Source organism: Heterodontus francisci, chromosome 36, assembly GCF_036365525.1.
Source record: "Heterodontus francisci isolate sHetFra1 chromosome 36, sHetFra1.hap1, whole genome shotgun sequence".
Lineage (NCBI taxonomy): Eukaryota > Metazoa > Chordata > Chondrichthyes > Heterodontiformes > Heterodontidae > Heterodontus > Heterodontus francisci.
The window spans coordinates 15276920-15303842 of record NC_090406.1 but is presented as its reverse complement, the minus strand read 5'-3'; the positions used below and the strand labels follow the sequence as shown (position 1 = coordinate 15303842).

At 43.6% G+C, this 26923-nt stretch overlaps 1 protein-coding gene across 1 annotated transcript; it reads right to left on the bottom strand.

Annotated features, from left to right (window-relative positions):
• Positions 1 to 12892: 12892 nt before the first annotated feature.
• Positions 12893 to 23880, bottom strand: LOC137351438 (uncharacterized). Its single transcript, XM_068015883.1, has 3 exons — positions 22806 to 23880; positions 14285 to 14436; positions 12893 to 13609 (listed from the first exon to the last, which is right to left on the bottom strand). The coding sequence occupies exons 1-3, from the start codon at positions 23722 to 23724 to the stop codon at positions 12893 to 12895; spliced, it is 1788 nt and encodes a 595-aa protein (XP_067871984.1). The 5' UTR covers positions 23725 to 23880.
• Between the last annotated feature and the right edge of the window lie 3043 nt (positions 23881 to 26923).

Below are 26923 nucleotides of genomic sequence, written 5' to 3'. Positions count from 1 at the left end.
AGGGGTCAGAAAGTGGAGAGAAGAGCTAATGAGTGGATGGCACTTATATCATCAAAATGGCTGCTTTAACACAAAAACAAATACTGTGGATACTAATATGAAATAAAAACAGAAAGTGCTGGAAATACTCAGCAACTCAGGCAACATCTGTGGAGAGAAAAACAGAATTAATGTTTCAGGTCGATGACCTTTCATCAGAACTGGAAAAAGTTAGAGATGTAATAGTTTTTACAGAGCCAGGGAAAGGGGAGAGGGGAGGAAAGAACAAAAGGGAAGGTTTGTAAAGGGTAGAAAGCAGGAGAGATTAAATGACAAAAAGGATGATAGTGCAAGGTAAAAGGAGATGGTAATAGGACAAATAAAGAAACAAAAGATGGATACAGAGGAAGTGTAAATGGGAAAGGCCATCTAAAAAAATGACGGCAGAGGTGATGATCTGAAATTGTTGAATTCAATGTTGAGTCTAGAAAGCTATAAAGTGCCTAATGAGATGCTGTTCCTTGAGTTTATATTGAGCTTCAATGGGACAGTGCAGAAGGCCAAGGACAGAGAGGTCAAAGTGGGAGTGGAATGAAGAATTAAAATGACAGGCAAGTTTGCCAACTTTCTGCAATCAAATAAGTAAGTTCCATTCAGATGTAAAATTCATGGGAACATGAGAGGAAATGGAAGCAGAACAGGTGGACAGATATTGAAAGCTGTTTTACTCGTGGCACTTATTCATTCTTCTTTCAGCTATGGTTTGCTTCAAACCCGGTGGAAGAATGGAAAAAGTAGATTTCCAGTTAAGGCTGGGATTTGAATCTCAACTGTTCTGTGTGTTTATCGTAATAATATCTTTCCATTAATAAACAAACATATCATTATACAGTACACAAATGTGCTTGTGGGAGAGGAGCTTCTTTGATAATTTAATAACAATTTTCATTCCAAAGGAAAGTCCCGATAATTTAATGGGTCATGAAAGTTTTTCATAACATGTTTGATTGGCAACATTTCCAAGCAAAAGAACAGGACTACAAAAAAGAAACTGTCATATGACAGAGTGTTAATGTATTAGGCAAGGATGCTTTGATTTATCCACAGAGCTTCAACATGTTCATTGATCTTCAATGTATGTTGTGTCCATGGAGCTTCAGTGTGTTCATCAAACTTCAATATGTTCTTCGAGCTTCAATGTGTATTGTGTAAAGAAATGTTGTCTCTGGTGATTTCTGCTCAGCAGCAAAGGAATTGATTAAATTAGCAGGGGCATTAAGCGATGAAAAACAGCACAAGCAAAACTGACATCTGACTGCGGACTGAGAAGTTGCAAACTCAAGGCCATTTTAGTCAGGCTATGTGTGTCAAAACAAACCATAGTGCGGAAGGAGCACCTACGTACATGCAACAGGGTGATTTGTGCCTGAATTATGGAAAGTTAACATGCAGGTACAGCATGTGAGCATCGCTGGCTGGGCCAACATTTGTTGCCCATCCCTAATCGCCCTCGAGAAGGTGGTGGTGAGTCACCATGCCATCTTGAACCACTGCAGTTCATGTGCTGTAGGTATACCCACAGTGCTGTTAGGGAATGAGTTCCAGAATTTTGACTCAGTGACAATGAAAGAACGGTGATATAGTTCCAAGTCAGGATGGTGTGTGGCTTGGAGGGGAACTTGCAGGTGGTGGTGTTCCAATGCATCTGCTGCCCTTGTCCTTCCAGGTAATAGAGGCTGCACGTTTGGAAGGTACTGTCAAAGGAGGCTTGGCGAGTTGTTACAGCGCATTCTGTAGATGGTACCGGAGATGGAGGGATTGAATGTTTAAGGTGCTGAATGGGATGCCGATCAAGCAGGCTGCTTTGTCCTGGATGGTGTTGAGTTTCTTGAGTGTTGTTGCTCACTCTTCCAGGAAAGTGGAAAGTATTCCTTCACACTCCTGGCTTGTGCCTTGTGGATTGTGGACAGACTTTGGGGAGTCAGGAGGTGGGTTACTTGCCACAGAATTCCCAGCCTCTGACCTGGTCTTGTAGCCATGGTATTTATATGGCTACTCCAGTTCAGTTTCTTATCAATGGTAACCTCCAGTATGTTGATGGTGGGGGTTCAGCAATGGTAATTCCATTGAATGTCCAGGGGAGATGGTTAGATTCTCTCTTGTTGGAGATGGTCATTGCCTGGCACTTGTGTGGCCCGAATGTTACTTGCCACTTATCAGCCCAAGCCTGAATGTTGTCCAGGTATTGCTGCATGCAGGCATGGACTGCTTCAGTATCTGAGGAGTCGCGCATGGTATTGAACACTGTGCAATCATCAGCAAACATCCCCACTTCTGACATTATGATGGCGGGAAGGTCATTGATGAAGCAGCTGAAGATGTTTGGGTCTAGGACACTACCCTTAGGAACCCCTGTAGTGATGTCCTGGGGCTGAGATGATTGGCCTTCATAACCATAACCATCTTCCTTTGTGCTAGGTATGACTCCAACCTTCCAAACCTGCAATCTCTATTACCTAGAAGGACAAGGACAGCAGATGCTTGGGAACACCACCACCTGCAAGTTCCCCTCCAAGCCATATACCATCCTGACTTGGAAGTAGATCACCATTCCTTCATTGTCACTGGGTCAAAATCCTGGATCTCTCTCCCTAACAGCAATGTGGGTGTACCTACACCACATTGACTGCAGCGGTGGCTCCCCACTACTTTCTCAAGTGCAATACGGGATGGGCATTAAATGCTGGCCTTGTCAGTGATACTCACATCCCAAAAACAAGTTTTAAAAAAGAGCTGCAACGAACCAACAGTGCAGGAAAAAGATGACTTGTTCATTTGCAATTGATGGAACTTTGATATGTGCAACTTGGCTGCTGTATTTTCCCACCTAACAACAGTGACTACACTTCACAGAATCACAGAATCGCAGAATAATACAGTGCAGAAGAGGCCCTTTGGCCCATTGAGTCTGCACCAATGCATTAAAACACCTGACCTGTCTATCCAGGAAGCACTGTAAATGGCATTAGCACCCACAACTTTATGTAAGTGATCCCTGGGATGACAGTGGTCCTAAGTAGGCTTTTGTAAGCAAAGATGGAGGTAACAAGGTGCATGGGTTTTGAGAGAGAGTTTTGCAAGATGAGCATAGTGGCTGACAATGGTGGGGCAGGGGGAGTGGAGAACAAGGTGTAATGTGATGGCAGAGGATGAGAGTGAAGATGTACAGCTAGAGGAGGCCATAGTGTTTGCAAATGGGGATGACAATTATATGTTAATGTCTGCTGCATTGCAGGAAGCCAGCGAAGCTCAGAAAGTATGGGGTTGATGATGTTGTAAGATTATCTCCAAGTCCAAAAAAAGGTGCAATACTTGGAGTAACTGGGGGCAAGCCCAACCTTTGGTGGTGATTGAGTGTGGGTGCAAAAGTAAATCTGATGCTTCAATTTCTCAAAAGGAGGGAGTTGAAAATGCCAATCCTGTCCCTGTGTAGATAGTGACATGCCTTAATATTACACACATATATTCCTTTACACCTTGATTCTGCATAACTGGTTTTATACAAGTCAATAAACCAAAGTTTGATGAAAACGAAAGATATCAGGTTCCTTCCCATTCTCTTAGACTTTCCACCTTGAGACTATGACCAAAGTCCAGCTTTGCACCAACAGCATAGTTTTTATATTCTTCATATATATTATCTAAGTTAATAACATGATCTACCAATAATATTGTCAGAATCTTTGACACAGTAATGTAAAGTTATTATTTAAAGGATAATGCAACTGCCAACACTCAATTTCTCAAATTATTTTATATAATTGCTTTAATTAGGGAAGAAGGGAGGTTGAGAAAGTTGTGTTTCTCTATCTGTACTTTCTATCTTATAGAGATGTTTTGTCAATATTGTTAAAATTTGTATATAATAAGATTTTATAAATGTGCCCGAGTCTCAGTTCTCTTAACCATTGGATCAGTTCTCTTAATTAATGGATCCTTCTGAGCAGGCACCATCACACACTCTATCACTCCCAGGCACCAGCACAGTACAGGGAATGACATTCTGGCTAAGTGAAACAGAGGGATCAGCATATGGAGATGCACCTAGCACTAATGCACAGGAGCAGGTAGTCATGGCAGGACAGCTCAGGAGAGAGCTTTCTGGAGGACAATGTCCTCTCAGCTCTGCTGAGGAGGACAGAGATGCAAATTTCAGGGCCCAGCAGTGATAGGAAAACTGCTTCCCAAAGAAGTTATATCAATTAATGGAAGGCCCACCAAATAGTTTCAGCACCATAACTGAAAGCATGGAGGAGTTCACTTCCATCCTGTGTAGTGTCATTTCACATAGCACCAGCACTCTGCACCTTGGAGTGTGTACTCACTTCCAGGGACACTGCAGCCTTGCCTACACAACAGGAATACACGGTCAGTTCTTTGCCACTTTGATGAAAGCTCAAATGACTGCCATGCAGATTCTGTAAGAACATAAGAAATAGGAGGAGGAGTTGATCATACGGACCCTAGAGCCTGCTCCACCACTTAACAAGACCATGGCTGATCCTAGATCTCAACTCCACTTTCCTGCCTGATCCCCATATCTCTTGATTCCCTTAGAGTCCAAAAACATATCGATTTCAGCCTTGAATATATTTAATGACTGAGTATCCACAGCCCTCTGGGATAGAGAATTCCAAAGATTCACAACCCTCTGAGTGAAGAAATTTCTCCTCATCTCAGTCCGAAAGACTGACCCCTTATCTGGGCTCAAACCTCTGTTCTCCTTTGGATAGACAGATGTCCAGCTTGGAGAGATTGGTAGAGAAAGTAGATTGGGGCTTTCAAGAAGTCACTCTAATTCTGCAGTCTGCCCTCTTGCAGATCAGTGGAAGTGATGACCTCCAGCCTCTTGAGAGTGACAGTAGTGCAGCATGAGCGACATGCATTTGCATTGTCCTCTAACAGAATGTCGTAGTTTGTTCCCTTGCTACCCGTCAACCAATACCCAGAACAGTGCCAGAAAGCCAACTGAACCAGTGTCCCCTCAAACCCAATCACTTAGGAATGTCCAGTTATGGTCATCTCACTGGCCACAACATGAGCAACAACAGCTTTCCAGCAGCTCAGCTGAAACCACTAATAGGGGTAGTAGAGTGAGGAAGATCACTATAGGGTGAGCTCTTGTTTGTCAAAAGTTTTTAGTTCAATCTTCTGTTTGTAAATAATTTCATTACCTTTTTCACACTTGGGAATTTCTCTTTACAGTCGCAGCTAGTTAGTCTGCACTGTCGGGCTGTCAATGATAAAGAGGTTGGATGAATGCTTTCACTGTTGTTTAATGCATAATGAAGGGAGTAATGAAGACTCTTAAAACAGAGGACCTTTACATCAATTTTCAGATGAGTGGCTCGAGAAGATTAATGAGAGGCCTTCCGTAGTGACTGATCCTTGGTCTGCTTAAATGCTCCGCTCGCCTGCTGCACTCTAATAAGCCCAGCTTCTGCTCGTTCTGGTTTCTGAGGCTGCTGCACTTCCTCTTCCTCCAACTGATCCTCCATCCAGAGTACATATGCAACACTAACACCCATGATAAGCAAAGAGTGCTTAATCAAGAAAACAATTAGTAATAATGTGGTAGCTTACCATTGCCTTGTGCAGTGCAAGCATCTCTTCAATCTTCGAGTTTCAGATAAGTTCCCCTTTAAATTCTTTAGTAGAACTGATCAGCCAGTTTCTGAGGCCAGTAGTGTGAGTTTCTACTAAGCGGGTTGGCCGCTGACCAGGATTTTCATCTTACCCAGTTAAAATAGCATTTGTCTCCAACAATGTCATGGGGCCATGATTTGTGCATATTTATTAGGCATCGGCTGGGGGTCTTTCTGACATATTTCAGTGCTGCAGTTAAAATGGTGGTCATCGGGGATTCAGTGGGAGCAGGATGGTAAATCGATTTTTGCGATTGTAACCACTCACTGGTCCTGTTTGTGCCAAGTGGTAGGATTAAAATGGGGATCCATGTCCTTATTAAAAGTCTGTGGGAAGTCCAGAGTATCAGACAGCCACCCAAGGCTGGCAAAGCATCCTGCCCCTCGGAGCTGAACAGACACCAGCAACAGCTGTGAAAGGTTTTATTGTTCGGAGTGGTTTCAAATGTCTGATCTGCTCTCAGCCCACTGATTCATTGCCAAGAAAATTGTTTTAGTAACTAATGGGCCAACAATATCCCAGTCTCATGACTGCACTCGCTTTGATGCATTACCATTAAACGCTCCCCATCTGATCTCCCCTCCTTGTAGGAACAGTGGCGATCAGAACCTCAGCGGAGTGAAGAATTCAACTTTGATTGTACCATATGCTGGTGCATCAATGAACAGCATTACCCCTCCCAGTACCAACATTTAAAACTTCTGCAAAGTTGGTCAATTCAACTCTGGGTACACTGATTGTTTTTTACTTCATCTTTATTTGTTCTCTTTCCCACCCCAAACTCCCCAAGGTACTGACCCCACTGCCACTGGCATCCCCTCTGCCTAGGGTTGCCAACTCTGCTTGGACATATTCCTGGAGGTATCTTCACGTGATCTCTTGCCTCCAACTGTCCCGCCCAGTAAGCCAATATTTGTGGTGCACCACCTTACTAAGCCAATTGGAAAGTCAACAGATACCTCATCATCCAATTGAAAAAATTTTGAATTCTTGAATGTCAGTCAAACAGCCTTTTTCCCCATGTCTAATAGTTTTATAACTAATAAACAAACATGCCCAAAGATTTCACAAGCTGGGCAGGCAATTAGGCTCATTAAGAGCCTTGTTAAAGATAAGTTAAGGAGGCCAACTGGGGAATGTGGGTGCAGAAAGGTGCTTGGAGGTAGACACCCAGTGGCAGGCTAGGATGCCAGCCCTCCAGGCAGACCTACAGACCCTCCCTGCCTGCTTGGGTGAGGGTGAGGGTGCAGCCAAAGGCCGCCTTGTAGAGGTGCTCTTCCCCCCAACACCACTCCCACCCATGCCCCCCCACCACTACCCCCACCCCCCCAACACACACACACACAGTGGTGGCCTGGCTGCTTTTTCTGTTTTTTTTTTATTAAAGTTTTTAAAAAGTGGCTGAGAAAGCATCTACTTGTTGAAGCACCCTCTCAGTTACTTACCTTGCAGTGTAGCCGGGTGCTCTCTGAAGCTGGAAGGCCTCTTGTTCGCCTGCCTGCCACCTTTAATTGGACAGGAAACACAGGAAACCCATTTCTTAATTTTAATTAGTTTCTCCCAGGAAGTGTGTCTCTGACCCAAAAACAAACCCGGCTCCTATTTCACCTTTGTGGTGAAAATTCAGCCCAATGAGTTTATCCAATGAATAGCTTAGCCATACAGACTGCCCTGTGCTGTCAGGTGACCAAACTGTGGAGCTTCTGCCCCACCCCTCTTCTGCATTCCAAACAATCTCCCCAGGAACTTCCTTGTTTTATTTAACTCCAGTCTGGAGCCTGTGGATTAGTCCATATTCTCAATTTACAAGTATTAAAGACACAAGGGATAGAAGATATTAAAGAAGGATATAAATCTACCCATCTGTGCTTCAAAATGCTGGGTACAAGAAATGCATTATTGCTATAACACAAGGGCAATGGAAATAGAAAGAAAGAAAGTGCATTTATATAGTGTCTTTCACAACCTCGAAACACGGACAAATGCAAGTTAATTAAGGAAAGCCAGCATGGATTTCTTAAGGGAAAATCATGTTTAACTTGCTGGAGTTTTTTTGAGGAGGTAACAGAGAGGGTTGATGAGGGCAATACTGTCGATGTGGTGTACATGGACTTTCCAAAGGCGTTTGATACAGTGCCACACAACAGACTGGTGAGCAAACTTGTAGCTCATGGAATGAAAGGGACGGTAGCAACACCGACAAAAATGGCTGAGTGGCAGGAAACAAAGAGTAGAAGTTAATGGATGTTTTTCGGGCTGGAGGAAGGTTTGTAGTGGAGTTCCCCAGGGATCAGTGTTGGGACCCTTGCTTTTCCTGATATATATTAATGACCTAGACCTTGGTGTACCGAGCACAATTTCAAAGTTTGCAGATAATATAAAACTTGGAAGCATTGTGAACTGTGAGGAGGATAGTGTAGAAGTTCAAAAGGACATAGACAAGGTGGTGGAATGGGCAGACAGGTGGCAGATGAAGTTTAATGTAAAGAAATATGAGGTGATTCATTTTGGTAGGAAGAACCTGGAGAGACAATATAGAATAAAAGGCACAATTCTAAAGGGGGTGCAGGAGCAGAGGGACCTAGGTGCATAAGTCATTAAAAGTGGCAGGACAGGTTGAGAGAGCAATTAATAGAGCATACAGTATCCTGGGCTTTATTAATAAGGGCCTGGAGTACAAGAGCAAGGAAGTTATGTTGAACTTGTATAACACACTAGTTCAGCCTCATCTGGAGTATTGCATCCAGTTCTGGGTGCCGCACTTGAGGAAAGACATGAAAGCATTGGAGACAGTACAGAAGAGATTCACGAGAATGATTCCAGGGATGAAGAATTTCAGTTATGAAGATAGATTGGGAAAGTTCGGACTGTTTTCCTTGGAGAAGAGAAGGCTGAGAGGTGATTTAATAGAAGTATTCAAAATCATGAAGAGTCTGGACAGAGTAGATAGAGAGAAACTGTTCCCACTCATGAAAGGATCGAGAACAAGAAGGCACAGATTTAAAGTATTTGGTAAGAGAAGCAAAAATGGCATGAGGAAAAACTTTTTCACGCAGCAAGTGGTTAAGGTCCGGAATGCGCTGCCTGAGAGTGTGGTGGAGGCAGGTTCAACTGAAGCATTCAAAAGGGAATTAGACAGTTATATGAAAAGGAAGAATGTGCAGGGTTACAGGGAGAAGGCAGGGGAATGGAACTGAGGGAGTTGCTTTTTCAGAGAGCCAGTGCGGACACGAGGGCCAAATGACCTCCTTCTGTGCCATAACAATTCTGTGATTCTGTGATATCGAAATGCTTTACAGTCAATGAAATACTTTTGCAGCAAAGTGTCATGCTTGGAAGGAGCCATGATGAAATAAACAATGAACTGAAGAAATTATGACAATAAAATGTCAACTGTAAAACTGAACCACAAGAAAATGGGCACATTTGTACCACGGACAAAATGGAATAGAAGTCAGGTGACCCCCTTGTCATTAAACAAGCCTGTCTGCAATGATGAAATTCATTAGCATCTTCTGAATTAGCTCTGGGGAAAACCCATTGAAAGTGAAAGGAGCCCATTCCATGTTGATGACTCCTATCTACAGAAATGAATTAACAAAGACAGACTGACTCCACAGCCCAAAACTAGATGAATGGATGTGAAGTAGCACCATTGTAATTGAATGGTCCCTATCGGGACACCGACAGATAGCAAGGGTTTCCATATCCTGGACTATTGTGTGGTAACGTAAGGGGAGAGGGTTCTGTGCCACCTGACAGAGACTCAAAGGTGATGGATTTTTACCTTCAAAAGTAGTGCTCTGGAGAGAGAGGGGAGATCAAGCAAAGACCACAGAAAGCCAGTTCTAGACAAAGGCTGTGAGATGGTTCCAGCTAAGGAAGAAGTCCTGCCGCTGATACTATACTTCAACTTGCTGCAGCAGAGAACTAAAAAGGTGACCACTGCCTCGGGACTGAAGTTTTAATCACCAGAAATCCACAACATCTCAGCTGGTTCACAACTGCAAACATCCAGGCCTGCACCTTTGAAAAGACTTTCCTCCCTGAGAAGATTCAGCAGGTTTCTGTGAACCATGAACTCTTACATCACTTTGGACTTTAATTGCACGCTATGCTTTTTCTCTCTATTTATCTATTCTTGTGTATGAATGTGTGAGTGGGTGAACAATTTGGGTCTTGCTGTTTAAATAAAAATTTAACCTTCCTTTTTTTATCCTATGAGAAGACCTGCCATGTGTCTGTTTGACCCTAAAGATACTCAGGACTAACACACCATTTTTAACAAAACACTATCTGCAGTTAGTTGGGAGGGGAAAAGTGGAAGCCCACATCACTTACCACCTGTCCATAATAATAGTCACTGTTGTAATGTAGGAAACATGGCAAGCAATTTGTGAACATCAAGCCCCCACAAACAGCAATGACCAGATAATATGTTTCAGTGACGTTTTTTTTTCAGGTATAGAATGCAAGAGCTGGGAGGTTATGCTGGAACTGTATAACTCATTGGTTAGGCCACAACTTGAGTACTGTGTGCAGTTCTGGTCACATCATTACAGAAAGGATGTAATTGCACTAGAGAGGGTACAGAGGAGATTTATGAGGATGTTGCCAGGACTGGAAAAGTGCAGCTATGAGGAAAGATTGGACAGGCTGGGGTTGTTCTCCTTGAAACAGAGAAGGGAGATCTAATTAAAATGTACAAAATTTTGAGGGGCCTGGATATAGTGGAGGTGAAGGGCCTATTCACCTTAGCAGAGAGGTCAGTGACGAGGGGGCATAGATTTAAAGTGATTGGTAGAAAAATTAGAGGTGAGATGAGGAAAACATTTTTCATCCAGAGGGTGGTGGGGGTCTGGAACTCACTGCCTGAAAGGGTAGTTGAGGCAGAAACCCTCAACTCATTCAAAAGGAGTCTGGATATGCACCTCAAGTGCCGTAAACTGCAGGGCTACAGACCAAATGCTGGAAGGTGGGATTAGAATAGGGAGATCATTTTTCGGCCGGCACAGACATGATGGGCCAAGTGGCCTCTTTCTGTGCCTTAAACTTTCTATGATTCTATTCTATGACGTTGGTTGAGGGATAAATACTGGGGAGAACTCCTCTGCTCTTCTTCGAAATAGTGCCATTTTACATCCACCTGAAAAGATTACTGGAGCGCCTGCTTAATGTCTCACCCAAAAGACAGCATCTCCAACAGTGCAATTCTCCCTCATAGTGCACTGGGAATGTCAGCCTTGTTAATGTGGGACTTGAACCAAGGTCCTTCTGGCTCAGGTGAGAGTGGGACCACAGAGCCACGACTGACGCAATATGAGTGATATGTAAATTCTTGGCAACTGGGGCTATTGAAGGGTATCTGGGGTAAAATGTCTAATCCCTTTGGTTTGGCTTGATGAAGATGGTCATTTTCTGTCTAGTATAGTGCAACATTCCTAAGGAAATTGGAAGGGGGACGGTGTTATTTATTATGAATTTGGGTCTCCTGTCCTAATATATCCTTATGTGGCTCAGTTTCAAATTTTGTTGATAATACTTCTGTGTATCCCCTTGGGATGTTTTAAAAGTGTTGTGTGTTGCCTTAACCTCTGTGTTAGTCTATACACAAAGCACTGACCACTCAAGACAGGGTCAGTAACGCAGTAACATGGAAGCCTTTTTTAAGGATGGTTCTGCATGTACAGACAGGTTTTCACTGTACAGATACTTACTTAAGACTGTCCCCAATCCAGAAGTCACATGGTGTGTTACATCACAGCTCTTACACTGCTGGCAAGATAACATAGCCACACCTCTTAAAAGGTGGACACACAACAACCTTCTTTTCCCAAACAGAAACATATGGGCGGCACAGTGGTGCAGTGGTTAGCACCGCAGCCTCACAGCTCCAGCGACCTGCATTCAGTTCTGGGTACTGCCTGTGCGGAGTTTGCAAGTTCTCCCTGTGACTGCGTGGGTTTCCGCTAGGTCCTCCGGTTTCCTCCCACAGCCAAAGACTTGCAGGTTGATAGGTAAATTGGCCATTGTAAGTTGCCCCTAGTGTAGGTAGGTGGTAGGAGAATGGTGGGGATGTGGTAGGGAATATGGGATTAATGTAGGATTAGTATAAATGGGCGGTTGTTGGTCAGCACAGACTCGGTGGGCCGAAGGGCCTGTTTCAGTGCTGTATCTCTAAATAAATAAATAAATAAAAAATATCCCCCTCAAATAAGTTGAAGCTAACTTTTTACAGTTCAACTGCAGTAATATTAACTATATACATGGTACATAATAATACTAGAAACGTGTGAATATATCAGTCATGGTAAAATAAAGGTGTTTTGATCGAAGGGCCTGATTTAGAAACAGGATCATAGTTCTTGAAATCCGGAGCAGACGTGTTGACTTGGCCATATGGAAGTGGAATGCGTGGACTCTGCCTGGGGGCTCCACTTGAATTTCATTCGATTTTGCGATAGAGTCTTCCATGGATCTGGGATCATGGACTGTTCTGATCTGATCTCTATTCCTACATAAAGTAGCACCAGTAGAAGTAATAACCTCATATGAACGTGGTTCTGGTCGAAACCTGGAGACTTGTGCAGTTCTCTGTGCACCAGTTACAGGATTCTGAATCGTGACCTGCTGTCCTACCATTAAGTTTGTAAGCTCACTCCAGCATCATGCACCTCTTCATCTTTCCCCATTGCTCCACAAGAGCATCCCTAACTTCAGGGTAGATTATTGTCACAGGGGTGTGATTTGTTTTGAGGGCCTCTGCACTGGACGCAGTCTGAGCTGGAGGTGCTGCAGACCGGGCAGTAATGGGCTGTACTTCTTCCTCTGTCTCTTCTTTAGGTATCTTGCAGTCACAAGGTTGAAAACAGCTTTTATCTTCGGTCACAGTATAGGCAAAATTTAAAGTTCATTCTGAGACTGCAGCCTTCCTTACGCTCACTTGCTTCAGGGCCTTTCGGAGTCTGTGTCTGAGGCCTGATGGGAGGCAGTGCTTGGCTCTGCCCAATGCCATGTATCACTACCGGGCTTGCACGCCTGTAGTCCAGCGATAGCAGGTCCAGCCATTGGGATGATGCAAAAAAGTTGGGATTTCCAATCTGAATCATTGTATTTGTATTTAATCTTGATGGATCCTAAACACAGGATTAGGGACCCATTTCATACAGTTAGTTGGGTGTTCATCAGTGTCACCATGGCTCACCATTTAACCAGATACATGCCTTTTAAGATGCATAGAGGTAAAATATTCACGCTGGCACCAGTGTCTGCCTTCACCCAGAGCACGTGTGCTCTCCTTTCTCGGACATAGAACGTGAATAGATGCAAACGCCTCCAGTGGAGTGATCAAATCAAAGTGTTCGGTAACACGGACAACGTGAAATGACTGTTCCTCTTGCACACTTGAACTTGGACCCTCACCATTATCATCACTGGTGTTGACATCATCCTCTACCTGGTGAATGTATCGGTTGTGATGCGAAGTACGACTGCGAATCTTGTCAGGGCATGGGGCCTTCTTACGGTCTGTCCGACTGTGGTCAGGACTCTTACCAGCAGCATCTGTATTGGTTTTCCAACACTGACATTTCCAGTGGTCCCTGATACCACATGCTTTGAAGATAGCGTTAAATGCTGTGCAACCCTTAGGCGTATATAACAGCCTGCACCTTTTACATGGTTTCCTGTACTCATAATCCTTACTCAAGGTTGCAACGGTATTCGCAGCACACAGGGCTTGTAAACTCTGTTGATCCATAATGATGGACTCATATTTTCGACCATCTATGAGCAAGGTGTCCACTGTGTCCCCCTTGGGCTTCTCTAAAAGATCCCTCTGGAATGCCTCTATTGTTGTGGATGCAATTCCAAGCTCAACGATGCGGTCTGCCAGCTCAGTCTCAGTGAAGTCACATGTGCGGCCCTAAGCTCAACATCGACTGACAAACTGGTCAATGGACTCAGTTGGCTGCTGTCAAAAGGATATGAATTTGAGTTGATGGACCTAAAAATTGAGTCTGATACAAAGTTGATCCGCTAATGTGGACCAGATTTTCGGGATCCTTTTGCTCTTCTTCAGTAAGACCAGAAGTGTTAAGGCGATGTAAGCCTTCATTGCCAATGGCAATGCATATTTTCACTGCCTGCTCCTGTGGATCTGCAACTGCTACGTCATCGAAATATAGCTTGACTCTTTGCTTGCAGAGTGAAATTCTGATAACAGGTCAGATGCTTTCCAGTTGATGGCAGGTAACTGTGCTGTCATTCTTGAAATGACTCACTGTGGTTGCTCTTAAACGAAATCTCCTGCTGTACAGGCAAACAGAAATAACCACCTGCAGTTCCACCTGTGAACAGGCTTGGAGGGTGTGGCGCTGACTCCTGCTATAGTAACTGGCTGCAGTTTCACATGGGAACAGGCTTGGAGGGTGTGGCACTGTCTCCTGCTATAGTAACTGGCTGCAGTTCCACATGGGAACAGGCTTGGAGGGTGTGGCATTGTCTCCTGCTATACCGGTAACAGACAGCTGGCTGCTGTTCCACTTGGAGGATGTGGCGCTGTTGCCCAATTCGCATGCTTTTGTTAGGCCCCACCCACAAAGCAGTCAGCCAGGGAAGAGGCTCTGCAATGACAGCCCAGCTTTTTCACTTCTGGCTGGGTCAGAACAGGCTTTGGACAGTGCAATCTTGGAGCAACCTGCAGCGGACTTGGACAGTGTGATCCTGGACTGACCTGTTTCTTCTTTTGACCTATGGTCAATTTTAAAATCAGGTACTCCCAGTTTTAAAGAGACTTTGCCTTTTTCTGGTTGTGGCTTTACGTGACTTCGGGCTGGTTCCTCTCCACGACCTTGCACTGAAGTAGAGCACCACGATCTCGATCTTCTGTTCCAAGTTTCAACTTTAAATTTTTTAAGTTCTGAAATGTGGTCTGGTCTTCAAACGCACACTGCTGCCACCATATTGCATGTTGTCTTAACCTCTGTGTTAGCTGCCACTATACACAAAGCACTGACCACTCAAGACAGGGTTAGTAATGCAGTAACATGGACTCCTTTTTTAAGGATGTTTCCACACGTACAGACAGTTCTTCACTGTACAAATACTTACATAAGACTGCCCCCCAACCCAGAAGTCACATGGTGTGTTACATCACAGCTCTTACATTGCTGGCAAAATAACATAGCTACACCTGTTAAAAGTGTACATACAACCAAAGGTGCTTACACAAATGCAAGCAGTTGTTGATCGGAGAGGAAGGCCCCAGAGTTTTCCTGAAATTGTCTGCTGTCTTACCGCTTTTCTGCCTGCCAAAGCAATTAATATTATTGGCAGTTGAGGGTGTGAGCATGAGGTTGGACTTTGTTTTATTCGTTCTTGGGATGTGAACGATGCTGGCACAGCGAGCATTTATTGCCCATCCCTAAGTGCCCTTGAAAAGGTGGTGGTGAGCCGCCTACAACTGAGTGGCTTGCTCGGCCATTTCAGAGGGCAGTTAAGAGTCAACCACATTGCTGTGAGTCTGGAGTCACATGTAGGCCAGACCAGGTGAGGATGGCAGATTTCCTCTCCTGAACAAGATGGGTTTTTACAACAATCTGGTAGTTTCTTAATCATTATTAATGAGATAAGCATTTTATTCCAGTTTGATTAATTAAATTTAAATTCCTCCAGCTGCCATGGTAGGAATTGAACTCCTGTATCTATTGTACAGCTATAGTATAAGATGAGCGCAGATTGGACTGGTGTTTTTTTTTTAAGTGTTCATACGACAAATTTAAATGCAAAAACAAAAACTGTTAATTATATCTTGCATGAGTTTGTCAGAGTGATTGAAAGTTCATCCTGAGTTCCAATAATAATTTCAACATTTGGAACAAGGAACCCCATTCATGAGTTCCCTGGAGTTATGGAATAATTACTGAATAACATTATTACTCATTGCTAAAGTATCCTCTCCAGCTTGTGTTCCACAATTTGTGGTTTGGAACAGCTCCAGAGAGCATTTAGAATGCTGAGTGATGATGGAGAAGGTCAGGATAAATGTTAAATGTGGTCACGGACAAAATGAAATGAAGAATGAACAGGTCAGTTGAGAAAACTAGGATAGCAAATAGCATGATTTTTCTTTATAATTGAGAAGCCCAGGTGAAGGGCCAGAGCCCTGCTCACAGTTTACTGCCAAGCCTGCAAAGAGGAGGAGAAAAATTGGGGATGAATGAAGAAGCTGAAATTTTTTTAAATGCCATGAAGAGACATGAGACAAATGATACACCAAGGTGCAGCAAATTCACTCTGCCCATCAAAGCTCTGCCCTTTCACACTTTAGCTCTCCCATGTAAGCTCCAAACTACATTTTCAACGACCGTAATGACTTCTCTCCTATGTGCCTGGTTGTGACCAAGGACACTGATTTGTAGTTTACACAAAAAAAATGGATAGAATTTCAGTGAATGATCCCCAGTGCACCAATAACAATTCTGAAAAAGCCCATGCTGAGAAAAGGGAATTTAACTTGTTCACAATCACGACAATGAGTCGGCCTCAGAGGAGAGATGATGGAGTATTTGACTGTGTTGAAGGCCGTGAAGAATTCAAGCAGGACAAAAAGCAAAAGTGCTGCATGATCACAGTCATAAAGGATGTTGCTGATGACTTCAATCATATTCTGAAACTGGAACAATTTGCAGCTTAATTTCTGAACAAGAAGGACATGCATGTCTGTGAAGTTTTCCACATCGCTGTCATCCAGCCCCTTCAGAGCTCATCTTCACTCTGTCTGCCAACCTCCCTTTCCTCTCTAATATCCTTGAGTATGTCAACATCACCCAGTTCCATGCCTACTTCTTTCTCTTTGAATCCCTTCCGTTCATTTTCTGCCCAAGTCTCAGTACTGTGGCAGAAAATGAACTAGAAAGATTTGATAGGTGCGCATGAAGCTGGGTGGTGACATGTTTAAGTACCTTTTAGAGAGGGAAAGGCCAGCAGTAGAACAATGATTGGAGGTTGGTGATAGAGCAATAATTGGAGATGACAGATTGAAGGTGAAAGTTTTGAAGGAGTTGATGCCGACAATGTGAAAAACATCAGTGCTATGGGTGTCGTTCTTGTTCAGGGTCCAAGCTAATCATCCATGTATGTTCCAGTTTTAGTAAATGTGTTGGTGACGTAGATGTGAGACTAATCATCGTTGTCCGTCAGCTTGATGTCAAAGAATTACTGGGCATCGTTACTGATTTACTTCTGTTTTAAAGTATGAGCCAAACAACACTTCACTTCTTTTCTTCCTCCTTTGTTTGTCGCTTCTCTTTCCTCCCCCTCCCCTGTGAAATTGTTGACCCCTTGCTTTGCTACCTCACCCAGGTGGCCTTTTTCATGTTTGATACCATAGTGAGGCAGGCTATTCCACATAGGGGCATCACTAACCTCATCTTGACGTCAACACACGTGCAATTCCAGCAGGAGCGCACTTGATGGTGACTCAATCCTAGCTGATTTTCCCCATCCCTAGCCCAGCTATACTGAGACCTCTTGACGCATTCTTACTTCTGGCCTGTACAGTTCAACTATTCGCTGCATTATGCCAACTGGGTCAATGCAGGAGCTTGTTTTGTTATGGTATAAACTCTGGAACGGTTTAAAATGATTGTGTCTTGCTTTGAAATGCACATCGGAGCTAAATTCCAATTGATGACTGCCTGCATTCTCCTACTTCCAGGAAATCATTGAGGCAACATTATCATTTCCACTGTGGATAGAATCTCCATAACCTTTTATGACTAGTAACAATAGCGTCAATATGCTGGAGCATAATAGTGCAGCCCTAAGGATATCAAACAGAATGGATATTGCCTGAACTGTTGCTGGGTTGTACCTTCCCATTCAGTAAGGCTATACTCAGCACAAAATCTAGGCAGACACTCCAGGAGTGCAGCCCTATCGGAGTCCCCATCTACTCTATCAGGCAGATATGAAAGACCACACGGCACTATTTCAGAGAAGTCCAAGGAAGTTCCCCTCGTGCCCTGGCCAATATGTATTCCAATATGTAATCAACATCATAAAAACAGGTTATCTGGTCATTGTCACATTGCTGTTTGTGGGAGCTTGCTGTGCACAAATTGACTTGTTGCATTTCTTACATTACAACAGTGACTGCACTTCAATGTCTGTACGGCGCTTTGGCACATCCTGAAAGGCACTATATAAATGCAAATTTTTCTTTCTGTACCGCTTCAAGCAACCATTGGTTTCGAGATTGCTATAGGGGTTGAATTTCCTCGGAATTTCTCCCGTTTGACCACCTTTTCCATTGCATTACCGGAGTAGTTACGACTGAGCAGGAGAGGGTCTAAGGAAAATCAGTCAGTCTGCATTGGAAAATACTTTCCAGTCAGCTACACAGTGATGATTCATCACGACATGATATCCTTTTGAAAGGTTGAGCTAATCCTCATTGTATCATTCCGAACATCTTTACTGGCAAATCAGGCATGAATAAAATGAACATCCACAGATGTTTTAAGTTCCTTTTATCGTAGTCGTGCCTAAGTGAATAGCTGAGGGCCCTCAGTATGGGATCCTGTGCCTCAGGAAAGAGATGTACCATACTAGGAGCAGTGCTGTACTGTGTGATTCCCAACACCCCCCACGCACCCCATCAGTTCTGCCACCACCCCACCCCACCCCCTCATGCCATAAGGGCACGGTTCACAGATGCAAAATCTTCAAAGCACTTTTGACTTTACTTTGTGTGCTGACTCATAAAAATAAAATAAATTGAATTTGGTTGAAGATGCCATGAATAATATTTTGAAATGGGCGGAATTTCCCATTAAAGAAACAGCCAAGCTCCTTGAGCTCCACTGAGTAACTTGTCCTGAAATGACTTTGGGGTTGAAAACACAGGGGACTGACACGCTGGCATAAAAGTGCTCACACAATGTTGGTGGGCTCAGGAGGAGATTCTTTAAATATCCAGGCCCAATGGGTTATGGTTTTGATTCTCTCCTAGTAAAATGATCCTATTTACACCAACAGTTGGGATAAAATGACAGCCAAAGAAAGCAGCACTGTCAGCCTGAGCAATCCACCATTAAATCCTCACACTCCTGAAACTACAGCCGTGTTCACATCCCTCACAAGCTCTGTATCCAGTGTAAAGCTGACCAATACTGACTGATGCTGAATGTTGCGTGCAGCAATTCAACCATTGTAAAGGGAAACAAAGTCAAAGTTAGTTCTCTGGCCACTGACTTCGCAAATCCCATCAAAGGCCAAAATTACATGTGCTGGATGAGTGGTCATTGAGTCACACAGAGTAGGAAACTCCCAGAGTTTAATCACTGCTCTCTGATGAGCCAGTTGATCTCGGCCCAAGCAGTAGGAGCTCCCGATGGTTATCATGCCTTCATGGGCTGGAAGGGTGGAGGTAATAAGTCAGCCAGGATTTCTGCTTCTGATCTTTATCTAGTAACCTTGACTAGAAAGTGAGCAAGAGAAAGCATCTCATCAGGTTAGAATCAGGTCAGTGTGCTGGTAAATGTTGGTTTAGATGCTATTTTATACAAGGTGAATTCTCCAGTCCTCAAAAGGAGGTGATTCAGCCCATCACGCCTGTGCCAGCTCTCTGGAGAAGTATTCACAGTCCTATTCCACTAAGCCTGTTTATTTCTTTTTCAAATATTTATCCAGTTCCATTTTAAAAGCTGTTGTGGATTCTGTTTCTACCAGAGTTGGGCATTCCATATCCTAACAAAAAAAAGAATTGTATAAATTTCCATCCCTTACTATAATCTTTAAAATTGGTTGACGCTTCGTAAAATATGTGAATGTCTATCTATTTGTGGAATGGCTTCATAAGATGTGAACATATCTTCGTAAGAACCCAATTTTAAAAAAGTATATATGCTTTGAGAAAAAAATTGGCTGACCAAAAAATGTTTGGTTCCGTCTACATGAAGCAGACAAACCTGAGGAATGTATCAGCTCATCCTGTTCCAGAAGTTTGTGGACAAGTTTTCTGGGTTCAAATAAACGCCAGACTTGGACACTGCAGGAAAAGGTTTGAAAGCTTTTCGCCCAATTTTTGGGCCAGTATGTTCTGGCATTTCTGTTTGACTTTCCACTGGCACATGCGGACTCCCTTTAAATATTCAAATGAGGCTGAGGACAACCCTTACAGAAATTTCCAAGTTTGGGCAAGTCTCCTCCCACAGCAATAACCTGGCAAATTAAAATAGTGACGCACCTGGTTTCAGGATTTTTGGCTGTTTATTTGGTTCAGATTGTTTTTTGCCTGAGTATCTCTCAAGGGTTTGCATTCCTCAACGTGCACCGATTATTTGGGATCCCTGGCACTGCCCTAGTGCATAATTCTCATTTGTTAAAGTGACAAAGCTCTGCAGCAACCTAAACAATGGAATGTTGGGAGGATGAGTGTGGCTTGGAGAAGGATCATTGGGCTCGCAATGGTAAGTGGTCCAAAGTGTTGTCATTCAATACTGCTTCCAATAAAGGTTCCTTACAACCATCCACCTTCTGTCATCCAACAAATTTGAGTTCATCCAAAGCTCGGCTGCTCGTATCCAAACACGCACCAAGTCCCATTCATCCATCACTCCTGTGCTGCCTGACCTACATTGTCTCCCAGTCCAACAATGCCTTGGTTTTAATTAAAATTCTCGTCCCTGTTTCCAAATTCCTCCATGGCCCAACTATATGATAGCCACTTAGTGGAGCCTACACAAATAGCACACTCCCTGTTCCCATGCTGACCTGGAAGCCTGTCTACCGTTGCCCACAATTATAGCCTTCTGCTTTCCAACAACACTGAACAAAGGAAGTTTCATTGTTTACCTATTTACCAGTGACCTTCTCAATTTCCAACCTCTGTGCTTTTCCTTAGTGACTCAGCAAGGTAGGGTAGATATATTTTATAATCTTGCACTATGATGAAATTCTGCTCCCATGGACACAGCAGCTGTCATGATGCAGAGAGAACTTGTGTGTTGAGAGGCCGCTGGGCTAGCAGACTTCGCTGCTCTCTCCATGCAATCTTTCAATCATTCCTGTTCAGTAGAAATGGAGTCCTTTAACTTAAGTACCCAAAGTATCAATGACAGTAGTGACAGTGAAAATGTTGTTCTGTCCTTGCTGCATTTTTCCCTCATGTTGACCATGCATCCTCCATAAATTTGAGCTCATTCCAAAACTTTGCTGCCCATATCATAACTTGCATCAAGTCCTGTTTATCCATCATTCTGTGTTCGCTGACCTACATTGGCTCCTAGTCCACAATAACTGGATTTTTAAAAAAATTCTCATCCTTGTTTTCAAATCCCTCAGTGGCTTCCCCATCTGTAACCTCCTCCAGCCCTACAACCCTCTGAGATTTCTGCATTTCTCCAATCCTAGTTTCATGTGCACATCTGATTTATATTGCTCCACCATTGGTGGCTGTGTCTTCAGCTGTCAAGGCCTTAAGTTCTGGAATTCTCTCCCTAAACCTCTCCTCGTTTCTCTATCTCTATCTCTCTCTCTCTCCTCCTTCAAGACCCTCCTTAAAACCTACCTCTATGACTAAGGTTTTTGTCATCTGTCCTAATATCTCATTATGACTCGGTGTAAAATTTTGTTTGGTGCTCCTATGAAATGCCTTAGGGCATTTTATTAGGTTAGTGGCGCTACATGAATGCAAGCTTTTGTTGTTGATATGGTCACTTGCAATCAGTGACCAAAGCGTGATAAAGTTTGACATTACGTTTGATGAGGAGCAATAAATTAAGGGAAGCAACATATTGGACTCGATATGTGTTTGTCTTGAAATGGTAACAGAAAAATTATTGCGATTTAGGATATAGATCTCCCAGACCTGATGGTTTCTACCCGCAGGTATTAAAAGAAATAGGTGAGGTAATTATAGAATCATTGCTCATAATCTTCCAAAGCTCTCTTAATTCAGGAATTGTGTCAATAGATTGTTACATGAGGTAATTACAGGCCTGTCAGTTGTGGGCAAGCTACTAGAACCTGTCATTAGGATAGAGTGACTGAGCACTTGAACAAATACAAACTGATCAGAGAGAGCCAATGTGGTCACATTAAGGTAAGTCATGACAAAACTAGTTTTTTGAAGAGGTCTTTAATACTGTAATTAAGGGAGTGTCTATGAACGTTGGGGTATGGTGTCATGGTGGTTTTGTTACTGGACTAGTAATTCAAAGGCCTAGACTAGGGATCCAGAGAAATTAGCTTAAATCCCACTATGGCAGCTGGGGAATTTAAATTCAATTAATTAAATAAATCTGGAATAGAAAGCTATTCTCAGCAATGGTGACAATGAAACTACTGGATTGTCGTAAAAACCCATTTGCTTCACTAATGTCCTTTAGGGAAGAAACCTGCTGTCCTTACCCAGTCTAAACTATATATGACTCCAGATCCACAGCAATGTGGGGGCAATTAAGGGTGGGCAATAAATGCTGGCCTTACCAGTGATACCACATCCGATGAATGAATTAAAAAAATTATCTGTATGGACATCCACACAAGTGATTATTAGCAAAAATGAATAACCTTTTGTCTGAGTTTGGAAAATGGTCAGGAGGTAGGAGACAGAGAGTGGGGATCAATAGAATGTACTCTGTTTGGCAAGATGTGAGGCGTGGTGTTCCCCCAGGGATCTCTTCTGGCACTGCAACATTTCACCATCTATATCATGACTTAGATGAAGAAATAGAGTTGTAGATGCAAGTTTGCAGATGGTACTAAATTAGAAAGGACAGTAAGTAATGTAGAGGAGAAGAGGTAGTGGCAATGCAACATAAACAGAATAATGAGTGAGTAAAACTGTCACAATTGAAGATTAATGAGATGATTCCTCCTTCTTGCCCCTCCACCAAAACACTGTTTCCAGTTAGTTGAGAAAAGACGGCAATCTATCCATCCTGGTAGCTGCATGATATAGTAATAATGGAGTTGTTGATTAATCATAGCCACCAATCTCTACCAATTAGTCTGCAACAGACCCAGACGTGAGGCGAGGAAAATCACTGGTGAAGCGCTTTAGGAACCATAGGTCCAACACTACTTCTTCCTTGCAAACACGCTCCACTTACCACATGTGTTACAGACTTTGTGCTGGTTTGCATTGTTAAAACAGTGGATTCCATTATCTCCATTTATAGGGTGTCCAGTCATCCAGTTATCATCATTGTTTCTCTGAAGACTTTCTCTGTTCTGCAACTGTACGGCTTCCAGTGTTTTGCCTGGCTTATCTTGGGTACAGAAGAAAGTTTCCTTATGGGCTTTGGTCACTGTACCAATTACTTGATCTTCAACATTTTGAGGCATCTCAGGCTGCAGTTGTGGGGAAGAGATCGCCTCTTGTAATATTTCAGTCTGAACATAGCCATTCAGCTGATTATTCATCATGTTTTTCATTGCACTTTGCATTTCAATTAACATTCTCTGCTTCTCACGCTTAGGAATGCGTCCAAATCGAACAGCATCTCGGGACATGCCTACAGCCAAACACTTCTTAAAGCGACACTGCTGACACCGGTTCCGATTCATCCTCATTATGGAACAGTTTTCATTTTTCAGGCACTTCTTGTATTGAATATTCTGCTGAATGCTTCTTCTGAAAAATCCCTTGCAACCTTCGCATGCATGCACACCGTAATGGAATCCAGATGCCACATCTCCACAGACTTTACACAGAAGGATCATCCCATTAATTTTAGTAATACCACTGGTACTTCTGCTCATAGGGTTTGAGCTTGGTCCATCCCCTTTAGCTGAACACACAAGCTGAATGCTGCTGGAGTTTCCTAGTTTCACTGTACAGTTTTCAGCAAGCATGTCATTGGGGATAATGTGGTTATCAGATATAAAACTGTTAGGTGATGATGGAACGGGAGACGAGATTGACTGGAAACTGTTCTCCGAACTGTCACTGTGATAAGAGGCAGGACTACAACTGGAACTTGATGAACTTATGTATGCAATGACTCCACCTGCACCATTGCCATCCATTTCATTAAGTATAAAAACCCTCCGATGTCTGTGAGTAATCTTAATTACAGGTTCCTTTGAAAACAAAAGACTTTGTTCCTGAGTCCTACTTTTCGGTCGTGATTTCTTCCCTTTTCTCAACCCCAAATGTCTCGCTGCTCGTTGTCTCCGTTGATGGCTTTCTCAATCCTCATACACTGTATCCCAAAATGTTACTTTCTGAATGAAATTTATTCATTTCAATTACAGAAGAACGAGGGTAAGAATATTCTGTGAGATGAGCTCATTGTAAGCTTAACTTCACCTCTGAATGCAAACCAGGATATTAAAACATGGATGGGTGATTATGTATGCAGCTAGTCTATTTTTGGCTGTGGGAGGAAAGAGACTGTTGCCCACCTCCTTCTGGAATGTGTCTTTGCAAAGCAGGTGTGGAAAGAGATGCAGTGGCTTTTGTCGAGTTTCATCCCAAGCAGCTCTTCAACACAGGAGTCTGTGCTCTACGGGCTTTTCCCAGGGACGCACACCGAGATAAACATCAACTGCTGCTGGAGGACCATCAATTCGGTGAAAGACACTCTTTGGTCTGCCCGAAACTTACTGGTCTTCCAGCGCAAAGAGTTGTCCATGACCAAGTGTTGCAGACTGGCACATTCCAAGGTTCAGGACTACATAGTGAGGGAAGCACTAAAACTTGGAGCAGCTGTCACAAAGGCTCAATGGGGAAAGGCCATTGTGTAAGGCCCTCCCACCATAGTATGCCGAGGATCTGGAACCCATGTAAAACCCCTTGTGCTGTATACACTAAATATGTTTTTGCTGTGTAGTGCAAATGTACATTGCATATCAAATGGAATGGAAAGAGTTATGAGGCAACTCATGTTCTGTATCGAACGAATCTGATCAATATTGCAGGGGGGTGAGACCCAAAGTAGTAGTCTCTCCGATGAGATAGTTGAGGCAAATGTAGAGGTTAAAGCAAGCAAGTCCAGTAGGCAGGCCGGGCAGGGGCAGGACAGGGAGCGTGGAAGGTCTGGTAGGCTAAACTGCATTTACTTTAATGCAAGAAGCCTTACAGGTAAGGCAGATGAACTCAGAGCATGGATCGGTACATAGGATTGTGATATTACAGCTATTACGGTAACGTGGTTAAGGGATGGGCAGGACTGGCAGCTCAATGTTCCAGGGTACCGATCCTTCCTGCGTGACAGAGGTGGAGGTAAGAGAGGAGGGGGAGTTGCACTATTGATTAGGGAGGACATCACGGCAGTACTTAGAGAGGATATCCCGGGGGGAATGTCCAGCAAGGCCATATGGGTAGAACTTAGAAATAAGAAAGGGGTGATCACTTTGATGGGATTATACTATAGGCCTCCCAATAGTCAGAGGGAAGTGGAGGAGCATATATGTAGGGAAATCACAGATAGGTGTAGGAATTATAGGGTTATAATAGTAGGTGATTTGAACTTCCCTAATATTGACTGGGACTGCCTTAGTGCTAAGGGGTCAGATGGGGAAGAATTTGTTAAGTGTGTCTAGGATAGTTTTCTGAAGCAGTATGTGGATGGCCCTACTAGAGAAGGGGCTACACTCGACCTCCTCTTAGGAAATGAGGATGGGCAGGTGGTTGATGTGTCAGTGGGGGAGCACTTTGGGACCAGTGACCATAACTCTATTAGCTTCAAGATAGTTATGGAAAAGGATAGGACTGGTCCTCAGGTTGAAGTCCTAAATTGAGGGAAGGCTAATTTCAATGGCATCAGACCGGAACTCTCAAAAGTTGAATGGGAGAGGCTGTTTACAGGTAAAGGGGCGTCTTGCAAGTGGGAGGCTTTTAAAAGTGAGATAGGAAGAGTTCAGGGCCAGCATGTTCCTGTTAGATGGAAGGGCAAGGCTGGCAAGTTTAGGGAACCTTGGTTGACGAGGGATATTGAGGGTCTGGTCAGGACAAAGAAGGAGGCATATGTCAGGTATAGACAGCTGGGATCAAGCAAGTCCCTCGAGGAGTATAGGGGATGTAGGAGTACACTTAAGAAGGAAATTAGGAGGGTGAAAAGGAGCCATGAGATTTCCCTGGCAGATAAGATAAAGGAGAATCCTAAAAGATTCTATAAGTATATTAAGAGTAAAAGGGTAGTTAGGGAGAGAGTAGGTCCCCTTAAGGATCAGTGTGGCAATCTGTGTGAAGCCACAGGAAATGGGCGAGGTCTTAAATGAATATTTCTCGTCTGTATTTACTGTGGAGAAGGTCACGGAAGCTAGTGAGTTCAAGGGAGGGAACACCGATATCCTGGAGCATATCAACATTACAAAGGAGGAGGTGTTGGAGGTTCTGAAGTGCATTAAGGTGGATAAATCCCCAGGGCCTTACCAGGTGTATCCTAGGATGCTATGGGAAGCATGGGAGGAGATTGCTGGGGCCCTGGCAGAGATTTTTGTATCATCGTTAGCCACGGGTGAGGTACCAGGAGACTGGAGGATAGCTAATGTATTGCCTTTATTTAAGAAGGGCAGCAGGAATAAGCCAGGGAACTACAGGCCGGTGAGCCTTACATCAGTGGTGGGAAAGATATTGGAAGGGATTCTGAGAGACAGGATCTATACGCATCTGGAAAGTTATGGTCTGATTAGGGATAGTCAGCGTGGCTTTGTGCGTGGGAAATCATGTCTCACGAATTTGATTGAGTTTTTCGAGGAGGTGATCAAGAGGATTGACGAGGGCAGGGCGATGGACGTTGTCTACATGGACTTTAGCAAGGCCTTTGTCAAGGTCCCGCATGGTAGGCTGGTCCAGAAGGTTCGATCACGTGGGATCCAGGGTGAGCTAGCAAATTGGATACAAAATTGGCTTGGTTATAGGAAGCAGAGGGTGATAGTGGAGGGTTGTTTTTCAAATTGGAGGCCGGTGACCAGTGGTGTGCCGCAGGGATTGGTGTTGGGCCCTCGTTTGTCATGTATATTCAAGACTTGGATGTGAATGTAAAGGGCATGATTAGTAAGTTTGCAGATGACACCAAAATTGGTGGTATAGTGGACAGTGAAGAAAGGTGTCTAAGGTTGCAACAGGATATAGATCAACTGGGAAAGTGGGCAAGGGAGTGGCAAACGGAATTTAACAGAGACAAGTGTGAAGTGATGCATTTTGGGAAGTTAAACCAGGGCAGGACATACACAGTGAATGGCAGGGCCCTGGGGAGTGTCCTTGAGCAGAGAGACCTTG

Excerpts from the sequence above, each read along its gene's own strand:
- LOC137351438 (XM_068015883.1), bottom strand. The coding sequence starts at position 23,724 with ATGGATGGCAATGGTGCAGGTGGAGTCATTGCATACATAAGTTCATCA. Across the intron at positions 14,437-22,805 it reads CAAAGTCTGTAACACATGTG|GTCAAAAGAAGAAACAGGTC; the intron begins GTAAGTGGAGCG and ends AATTGACCATAG. Across the intron at positions 13,610-14,284 it reads CTTCCCTGGCTGACTGCTTT|GGCCGCACATGTGACTTCAC; the intron begins GTGGGTGGGGCC and ends TGTTGAGCTTAG.